This window comes from Taudactylus pleione, unplaced genomic scaffold (assembly GCF_031769625.1).
Source record: "Taudactylus pleione unplaced genomic scaffold, aTauple2 ptg000969l, whole genome shotgun sequence".
Classification (NCBI taxonomy): Eukaryota; Metazoa; Chordata; class Amphibia; order Anura; family Myobatrachidae; genus Taudactylus; species Taudactylus pleione.
Genome location: NW_028285370.1, coordinates 3,189,290 through 3,199,954, shown reverse-complemented (window position 1 = coordinate 3,199,954; position 10,665 = coordinate 3,189,290). Strand labels below are relative to the sequence as shown.

At 47.3% G+C, this 10,665-nt stretch overlaps 1 protein-coding gene across 1 annotated transcript in view; it reads left to right on the top strand.

Moving 5' to 3' along the window:
* The first annotated feature begins 4,723 nt into the window (after positions 1–4,723).
* The window catches only part of LOC148454881 (riboflavin-binding protein-like), a 30,844-nt gene continuing 24,902 nt past the window's right edge, over positions 4,724–10,665 (top strand). Inside the window, exons 1-3 of the mRNA XM_088460668.1 lie at positions 4,724–4,749; positions 7,300–7,451; positions 8,498–8,597. Of these exons, the coding sequence (XP_088316794.1) occupies positions 4,733–4,749; positions 7,300–7,451; positions 8,498–8,597 (269 nt within the window). The 5' untranslated portion in view covers positions 4,724–4,732. The remainder of the gene's footprint in view (positions 4,750–7,299; positions 7,452–8,497; positions 8,598–10,665) is intronic.

Sequence of the window (10,665 nt, the reverse complement as noted above, 5' to 3'; positions counted from 1 at the left end):
TTCCCCGTTGGTGCCTAAAGCTAATTACCCCCGTTGGTGCCTAACCCTAACCTCCCCCTGGTTATGCCTAAAACTAACCCCTCCCTTCCCGCACCCTAAGCCTAACCGTCTCTGTGCGGTGCCTAACGCTAAGCCCCCCAACAGTGGTACCTAACCCCCCTCCCCGCAGCTTTGTCCTAACTCTCACCGGTCAGTACCTAACCCCCCCCCGAGAGGTCCCTATACCTACCCCCCCATCCCTGAGCTAGCCCTAAGTCTAACCCGCATACTTACCTTCGGGATGCCGATGTCGGTATCTTGATCCCTTTGAGATGCCAGCGTCGCATTCTGATGGGTGTCGGGATTCCGGCGTGGGTATCCTGACGTCTGGCATCCCATCCGCCGGAAGCTTCAGCGGATCCCCTCCATAGGACCCAATGCAAAGGAAAATATCCTGCAGGGTATCTTTCACTATCTAATGCAGGTATATCCGCAATGGGTGTTGTATAGCATGGATATGTCAACATGGTCATAATGTCAACACACATGCATGTGGACATAACATTTTAACTCTAATGCTGCGTACACACGGTATGATGGCAACGATCAGATAACGATCAGACGATCATTGTCTAATTGTCCTGCATGTGTTGGATGTCCATCCCACACATGCAGTAACCCCTTAATGACTATAACGACCCGCGAACACCTGCAAACGTAGTTCGAGGGTCCCTATAGTAAGCTGGCTAACCTGGACAATATCGACCAGGTCTGCTTGCTTGCACAGACGACGGTAGTAAGTCGATAACGACAATATGTGGCCTTGCATCGACCATCGTTTGGTCGTTTGCAGGGGCCAGAAACTGTCAACCTAACCCTAACTGCTGCCTAACCCTAACTCTAAGCCTAACCCTAATAACAGCTTAACCCTAACTGCTGCCTAATCCTATCTCCTGCCTAACTCTAACTGCCTCCAAACCTTAACCACAACCTAACCCTAACTGCTGCCTAACCCTAATTTCAACCTAACCCTAACCTCAGACTAACCCTGACCACAGCCTAACCCTAACCGCAGCCTAATCCTATCTCCTAACCTAACCCTAACTCCTGCAAAACCCTAACCACAACCTAACCCTAACTGCTGCCTAACCCTAACTGCAACCTAACCATAACCTCAGACTAACCCTGACCACAGCCTAACCCTAACCTCAGATCTTGATCCCTTTGAGATGCCTTGATCCCTTTGACTAACCCTGACCACAGCCTAACCCTAACCTCAGACTAACCCTGACCACAGCCTAACCCTAACCTCAGACTAACCCTGACCACAGCCTAACCCTAACCGCAGCCTAATCCTAACCTCAGCGTAATCCTAACCACAGCCTAACCCTAACCTCAGACTAACCCTGACCACAGCCTAACCCTAACTGCAGCCTAATCCTAACCTCAGCGTAATCCTAACCACAGCCTAACCCTAACTTCAGACTAACCCTGACCACAGCCTAACCTTAATCCTAAATCTAACTGTGACATGTACTGTCGACATAGTGGCTGTCGACATTCATACTATCAACATAATGGTCATGTCGGCATTATGTCCAGTCAACATTGTGAATGACGAATGAGAAACTGACCTGGATGCAAAGTTGCTGCAGCAGCCAGATTTTTAATCCCTTGTGCTAATGCAATCTCCATACAGCTTCATGTACAGTATATGGTGGCACCGCCCACTGTTTTTTCTGTCCGCAGTTGCTTCTGCCATCACTAGTATCAGCACTTGCAGCAGCCCCATGGGTGCAAAGGATCAGTCAGACCCAGGCATCCCTTCCCTGTAAGCACAGCTCACACTAGCACAGTTGGTGTCCAGAAACGCCCATTTCATGGAGGGGGGATACGGCCACACACACAGGGCCTGATTCAAAGATGGACGCAAGGATGATATTTGCGCAGAGCGAGCGATTGTTTGCTATTGCATATATGTGAACACTTCACAGCGCATTCACAGTGATCACATTGCTTACACATAGGAATCACTTGTGAAGTCAGCCATTGCGACCGCTATCGCAGTATGAGAGCTCTCAGCATGTCAGGAGAGCAGCAGTGTTTGCGGATGGTCAGACTTGACTTACATGCTGCGTGACTGCCTGATGTTTACCGATGTTTACGCTGTTGCACGTCATCGGATGGCTATGAGAAGGCAGCAGTGGGCGTCCCTCTGCTCGGCTAAGCTTTGGACGACATAAGCATATTTTCGCAGCTGAGGGCCTGATTCTGACCCGCTCGCGAGTGCTGGACGCTCGCAAACGGGTCGATGGTGCCAAAGTGCGCATGCGCACGATGGAGGGAGCTCCGTCGTGCGCATGCACGAGACCCGGCGAGCGACGGGGAATCCGTCGCTCCGGGTCTCGCTACAAAGGGGGCGTGCTGTCGATGGGGAGTGACAGCACGCCCCCTTTGGTGGGCGTGCCGGGGGCGTGGCTGCCAGACGGAGGCGTTCCCATGGGAACGCCTACCGTCTGAGTCCGGCCCCACTGACATCAGTAGTGATGTCAGTGGGAGTGATTTTGGCTCTGATAGAGCCAAAATCACTCCTGGGCTTGCGGCAGCGAGACCCTACCGCAGGGTCTCGTCGCAAGTCCGATGGTCGCGATGGTCTTGACCATCGCGACCATCATCATGGACGCTCGCTATAGCTGTGGGTGGTAACCCACAGCTATGCGAGCGTCCATGAGGCCGCTCCAAAATGAGGTAGGAGGGCCCTGATTCAGAGCGAGCGCTCTGGTCAGAGCGTCCAGCTCTGAATCAGGCCCTGAGTTCCTTGTGAAATCGCCGATGCAATTGCATTAGGGTAAATCTCTGAATCAGGCCCACTGGCCACTCTGGAATCCTGCATTAAGGTGCATATGCATTGGTGCGGCACATGTGCCTTCTGCAATTACTTTATTTTGGTGCAATCGCAATCTGCTGATAAACACAAGAAGTGTCCAAAGCTGCGTCTATTATGGGTTTGTTACATTGGAAATCATGGAGTACTTAGTAAGAATCATGCCCTGTAGTTATCCTGTAAAATGCAGAATATTGAGCTTTCATGTCCCAAATCTGGGTATCTGGGTAACTGCCTGTAAATCGGGACCCACTCACTGGGGCTCCCCAAGATTGCAGCTACAGTCAGTGCAGGTGGTTATACACATACCAGTCCTATACAGCACTCGATAGGCTTATAATGTGTAAAGAAGTCAAGGAAAGCAAATAGACAGACCAGTAGCTTATAAATACTGAGATCTGCACATTGAGCTTGGACAGTCCAACCGCACAGCAGGAACACTAGCAGCAAAGGTAAGGCTCCAGCCTGCAATAGGGGAGGCAATCGGGAAGCCGACTGCCTATATACCGGCAGCCGGCTTCCCCAGGTGGCCGGCGGTATTTCATACCAATCCCTGCAATAGCTGTTCCAATAAATCTATATATAGGGCTGGGACTGCTCAAAACTTCAGTGACCTGGATGCAGCAAGATGCAGGTTACAAAACATAGATTACAATATTCATTTTAGATGGATGAACCATTATTGAATTTCCCATTTATTTAGTAAAAATGTGGGCATGGGGTTGTTTGTAAATTAATTTTGTTCTTGTTCTGCACAGTGATGTCCTGAAATAGTTTTAATTCAAATTGTAAGGACATCAAAATCTGCATAGGTTACAATAGATTAAATACAATAAGATCTAGGTGCCGATCAATAGTAAGATAAGGAATAGAGAAAAATCAATTGTGTTTGATCTAGAAGTCTCTGGAGTGTTTGTATTGTAATCATACGTCAAATGTCTACTGATGTTATAATGTGTGAGGTGATCATTGGTTCGTCTTCTGGTCGTTTTTCAAAATATCTGATTGCAACATGTGTGTTGTAAGTAGAAGTCTCCCTAATCATACATAAAACGTTATGGTAACAGAACAGTTCTCTATTATGTCTGATGGTGGAAATGCCAGTAATTAACTAGGAATTGCTGATTCCATCACTATAATCCTACATTCATGTTGCGGTCACTGCGGCCCCTATCAATATTATTGCACTTTTCTCAGAATAACATTCTGCTGTTTTGTCTTCTCCATGATTTACTGAAATGTAACCTTATTGTTTCCTTTTCTATTGACAAAGGGATTCGCTTTTATTGTACATAGCCTAAAATATTTATTTATTTAGTAACCCTTATTATTATATACTGCCCTGAGGAAGTGCCGAGATTTTCAAGAGACCATTAAATTACGTAACTCTGCTGATTCTGTTTTGGGAGCTATACAAAAGAGGCTAGTAACTTTGCACCTGAACAAACCATGCTGCAATTCAAGGGGTGCATTTTTTTATTTTGCATGCAGGGTAAACACTGGCTGCTTTTGCATGTAGCATACAAATGCCGGAAAGCTTTATTTTTACATTGTTATTTAGACTTGAGTTTGGACACATCCCTCCCAAATCTATATCTCTCTGAACATTTTATATCTGCCCCACCTTTTACACTAAAACCCCAGGTCCAGCCCAGGTCAGTGAACACCATACTTGTCAACTCTCCCTCATTGTCAGGGACAGGGCTGGATTGAGGGCCACATGGGCCTGGAGCTGAAAATGAACACGGGCCTATTATGAGAAGCAGAGGAGGTGTGACCAGTGCTGTGTGGGTGTGGCCAGTGCCATGTGGGCGTGTACACCGCTATACTCTCAGCCCCAATGTCTCCCTAAATATGTAAAAGAAAAAAATGCTTCCTTTTGTGAGGTAAATAGAAATACAATTTTACTACTTATGATTTATGGCTGATCGTGTGGAGAGGAGATGACCAGTCAACATCATGTTGTCATGACAATGGGCCTATTTTTATATGGAGGCCTGGAGCTGTAGCTCCATCCGCCCCATTGTTAATCTGGCCCTGGTCAGGGAGACTCCCTGATATAGTAGCAATCTCCCTGTCTCCCTGAAACGTCTAACAATCTCCCTGATTGCATCTTACCCCCATTATGAAGAGGTTATATAAAAATATATACATTCAAATAAGTTCTTTAATATATACATTCCAATAAGTTCTTTAGTAGCATTTCCCTGCATTGGTTAAGGCAAATAGATCTTACTAGCTACTTTGCGGCTGGTTTACAAATGGATGTAAGTCAAATTTATGGCGCCTCTCAGATGTAGCAGTACACAACCACTTTACCACCAGTGTTTGTTAACATTTAGGCAATTCAAGTCCAGTGAAAACCCTGAAATAGTACAGAGGTAGGCGGGAAACTGTTTTAGGTTTTAACAAAAAGTTTAGGTTAGCAAAAACTGAAAAATAAAGTACATTTCAGAGTTATAAAAAAAGACCTTTTGTAGGGATCAAGTAATAGGTTAAGACAGAGGTTCCCCAACAGGTCAGGTTCTAGAGATAACCATGGTTGAGCACAGGTGGTTAATTCAAATCGTCTGAGGTACTAATTAAGTCACCTGTGCTCAACCATGGATATCTCTTAAAACCTGAACTTTTGGGGAGCCTTAAGGACCGCGTTTGGGATCCTCTGGGTTAAGAACTTACAGCTGTTCTGGAGCTATGGAACACCTGGGCCATGGAACACCGCTAGGGGACTACTGAGCACAAGAAAACAGACTTATGGACCAATTAATCAAAAGTTGAAATCTTTGGTTTATCACGCAGAGTTTTTTGTTCTCCGTCGTGTAGGGAAAAGGATTTTTCCTCAGTGTGTGGGGTTTAATTACTTTCTAAGAGCTGCCGCTTCCCAGCATTTTCAAGCTCAATATTTAAAAGGGCAATCCTTTTAATGGCCCATGTTATGCCATTAAAAGCATTCCCCTTTTTAATTTCACTTAAGCACGCCAGGCAGAGGAGGTTTTTACTAAAAGGAATCTTTATTCGCTTAGATGTATCACAGCGACCACTTTACTTGCTGTTTTTTACGCTCAGCCGCACTACTGCGCATACACATGTGCCACTAGGGGTGTCTTAAGAGAGGAGGGGGCCCATGTGCACTCCCCGTGTGGGGCCCCCTCCTCTCTCCTCGGTGGCCGGCAGCAGACTGATGCGGCTGGCCAGCCACCGGAGCATTAGTAGACTCCGGGCACTAAAGTGTGCCCGGAGTCTACTGCGCATGCGTAAAACACCGGAAAAATGGCCGCGGCGGCCATTTTCCGGTGTTCTGAGCAGCGGTGACACCCGCCGCGGGACCACGGACAGGTAAGTTTAAAATAATATGGGTGCAGGGTGTGCGGTGCGGGGTCCCCCTGGACCTGGGGGCCCGTGTGCCCCGCACACACTGCACCCATTATAGATACGCCACTGTGTGCAACCATACGGATCTATCTCCTGAAAAAATAGGGAGAAGTAGACAATAGGCTACTATAGGCTGATGGCGATAGCGGCCAGGTCCTAGTTCCGGAATGCAAAGTTCGGCAAATCCAGTAGAGCAGCAGTCCCATTAGAAACCTATGGAGTCAGAAATTGAGGGGCCGTGGCAGGTATTGGAGATATCTTCTGAAGCCCGTGGAGGAGAAGAAGATGGGAGGTGTTGGGGGCAGGGCCGGATGGGTCATGTCATTAAGCCCCGTCACTGATATTTCCCACGAATCTTAGAATTGCGTCATTACGTCACACCCCCTACTCGCGGACCCGCCGATCTGCAAGAAAATTCTCCCCATTCTGCCAACTTCACTAGGGAGTGGGCAGAATGCGGGAGAAGTGCCTACCTTTCCAGGGGTGCGGGCGGGCTACCCGAAAAAATCGGGACACTCCTGCTACTTTCGGGAGTGTAGGCATGTATCATTATCATTTGCGGTTACCTACAGATACCTCCTGCTGCATTAGCATTTTAGATGGAGGAATTGTACAGTCGCTTGTGTGCAGCTCTGCAAATCCGTCCATCTCTGACTCTGTAAGTTTAGTGATAGGTTAGGATGGGGATTGTGGTGCACCCACGTCTTCCAAGGCTGCACTGAGCTCAGCAAGAAGATTTCACAGGAGATTGTGTTAATATGTTAGCAGCTATATAAACTGCACAGGGCAAAAAACAGGCATCCAAAGGGGAAAGAATTAAGTTTCAAAATATCATATAAAGGTCCTTTCTACCTCCCTAGCTGTGTGTCCCCATTATTAGGGCCCATGGTGTAAGCACCCCCTCTCCGCACAACCCTTCTCCCTACTGTCTCAGTGGGTCTGTTAGTATGTAGTTACCGATCTTACCACTGGGAGAGCTGCTGGATCAGGGTAATGATGGTGGGAGAGAGTTTCACACTGTGATGGATAATGTGTAATAACCATAAATATGTCCTTTCCTGCAGGCACAGAACAAACATGAGTCTGCTGCAGATAATCCTTGCACTGACCTTCCTGGCTGCTGTTTCTTGTCATATGAGCTGTCTGAATGGGACACATCACAAGGAAGCCCCCAGCCCTGAGCCCGACATGCAGGAGTGTGTTCTCTACTCTACATGTAAGTGACTCTCTACAGAAAACCATCTACAGAGACACAGTGGACAGTTATTGAGGCCCTAAAAAAGTCATTAAGTTCAGAAAGCAAAACTGTAATTTTAAGCTCTGTGGAGCTGTGTGGTTGAGATGGCCCCCTATCCTTTGCCTTAATGGAAAAGCCGTTTAATAAAAATTCCGTAAGACAATACCATCAGTAAGTTTCACAGGAGGGACAAGGTCTGCATTGTTATATCGGGGGAGCCACGTCCTTTGTTCACTCGCTGCAAAAAGCCACAAATGTATAAAGTGCTGTAGGGATGGCCATCGGTATGGTTACCATCTATGGCAAAATAGAAAGTGGCCATCGACAGTAACCAACTATGCAATGGATGACCATAAATGGCTTCACCAACCGATGGTCATCCCTGTTCTATGACTGATCAGCCCATGGACCAATCAGAGCAGGGTGGGGGGGTGGTGGCTTCGCGGGTGCCAGGGGGCGGAGCTATGCTCTGTGTCCCGGCACGGAGCAAAAAAACATCTATTCAGTTATGTTCTTCCATCGATGGAGGGAAACCATCTGGTTCTCCCCCATCTATGGGAAAAACATTTTACATCGGCCATAAACCATGAATGATTATGAATCATCGATGGATGATGGCCATCCCTAAAGTGCTGATTCTCCACATACCTTTCTGGTCGCCCCCTCAGTGGCTGTACCTCTGACACATTCTCTCCTCCACTCCTTCTGGGAGGGATGTACTAACGAGTATGAGCTGGGCTGAACACACGTTATTTATACTTATTTTTTTCACACTGCACAGTAACCTGGGTTATGCTTGTAGTGTGAAAGGGTTATAAGTTTCGCTACCCCTATTTTTATCTCCCTCATGGTTAAACCCTTCAAGACCGTAGTTCTCCAAGCCCTATGACCACTGTAGGTATTATCATCAACTCCACCCTCAGCTTCACTCCACTGCAGTTTTTCATTTAGAATGTCAATAAAACCATTCTCCATTTTCATTATGTCCAACAACAATTGACTATTTATTTTGTATTATCATTTAGCCTCTTGTTGTCACGCCAACTTCACCGAGAAATTCTCCCCGTCTCCGATCATAAAGGTGGATAATTATTACTGGAACAGATGTGGGAACCTCAGCAAGACGTAAGCACTTTCTGTACATTGTACATAAGTTATCATACACCATAAATAGCAGGTATTGACTCTAAAAATGACTTTAGAATTATTTTAGAATCAGAAATAATAATCATTTGCCATGGGGGAAGGGAGGGAGGGGATGTAGTTAAAATACTGAGGGCCGGAACGCCTTCTGTTGAAATCCCAGCGTTGGAATCCCGAACCGGGATTTAACATAGGCGGCTAAATCCCAACGTCAGCTCACAGACCGATGCCGGAATCCCGGGGTGACCTCAATGTTAGCTGCGGGGGAAGGGCTAACATTAGGCACCACAGGGGGTTAGGGATAGGCTTTGGGGGCTGGAAGTTTGGGTTAGTCACCACTGGGGGGGTTGGGTTAGGTACCACTGGGGGGGGCGTTAGGCACTCTGGGGGGAGTGTTATGTTTAGGCCCCAGGGGGAGAGGGTTAGGTTTAAGCACTAATGAGGAGGGCTAGGGTGCGGGGTGGTGAGGGTTAGGATTAGCATGCAAAAAGGGGGGGTTAGGGTTAGGGGGAGAAGGGGGGAGAGTTAACATACTTACCTGACCTCTGTCGGGATTCCACTGTCGGCATTTTCACAGCAGGCATCCCGACTGCCGGGATTTCATACCCAACCCAGGGGGGAGGGTGATAGACCTGATAACCAAGGTTAATATGGTATAGCCAGCACAATAATTACCCAGAACAAAGAGGCTTACTCAGTTGGCCGCTGCCGCACAACATGGTCATGATGGTGATCCCAGGCTGCGACCACGGTCACAATGCTGGGATTGCAGAGCCTCACGGAAGATGTCTCTGCACTTCAGACGCCTCCTGCTGCATTAGAATTTAACCAGTATGAACCCGAGACCCACTTTTCCCCTGTTTCTTAAACATACACAATAGCAGTGTATAACAAAAATAAGAATACATACACATATATTGTATAATATTCGTGCATTATACATAATGAAAAGGTAAAAACACAACTGCAAACAGTAATATAATTAGAAACAGAAGCCTGTGAAGATAATGAGGGGGCTGTACGCCATCTCAGGATGGCGTACAGTAACACCACCAAGTTCCAAAAGAGTAGCTTTTTCGAGACTTGATGAATGGCCCTGACAATTAGGGCCTGATTCACTACGGATCGCTATTGCGATCGCAGCTGCAATTACGCATGCATGTCTGCAGCGAAAATATGCTAATGAATGCAATTGCAAAGCCGTCACACAGCCAGCATAGAGACGCCCACTACTGCCCACTGCCGCTATCTCACATCCGTAATACTTTGTAGCCCTGCGTATACATCGGTAACATCGAGTAACATCGGCCCCTCACGCACCATTACAACAGGTCTGATCTTACTCAGAAATTGCTAACCTCGTCGCACGCAGTGAATACTCAAGCTGCTTATGCTGTCGCGGTGGCTAAATTATGCACGCCCATGCAATGTCATTCAAATGGAGAGGTACGCCTACGTTTCTCCAACCACTCCACCGTCATCAGCCCCAAACACTGATGTCCCGTCCCTCGGACTGCGATGGCTTTGTATCTGAGTAGGTGATCGTAATGCTAACTCATGCACACGCACTACGGTGCATACGCATGCGCAGTATGCACCATCGGCTGATCTGCGTACGCTGTTGCAGTTGTGATCCGTGATGATTCAGGTCCTTAGTTTATACTAAAGTATGTGAAGGTGATCATTTTCACCTGCTTTTGTATCAATTAAGTGATGATGAATAGAATCCTGAATTTGTAAATGGAAAGCTGATAAAATATGACAAAGATACATAAGTGGGGGCTGGGTAAAGGGATGCCAGCGCTCGTTATCCTGACGTCAAAATCCCGACGCCAGCATTTGGCAGGGTTAAGATATCGACTCTAGTCAGTAGGTATCCCCTAACCCTAACCTTCCCTCCCTGATCCCTAATCGTAACCTTTCCCCCCGCCCCGCAGCCTAAACCTAACCTCCCCCTCCCCGCACCCTAAACCTTATTGCCTAACCTTAACCCTCCCCCTAACCCCGCTACTCAGTGGCGTCCCTACCTCTCTTTTCACCCGGTGCGGGC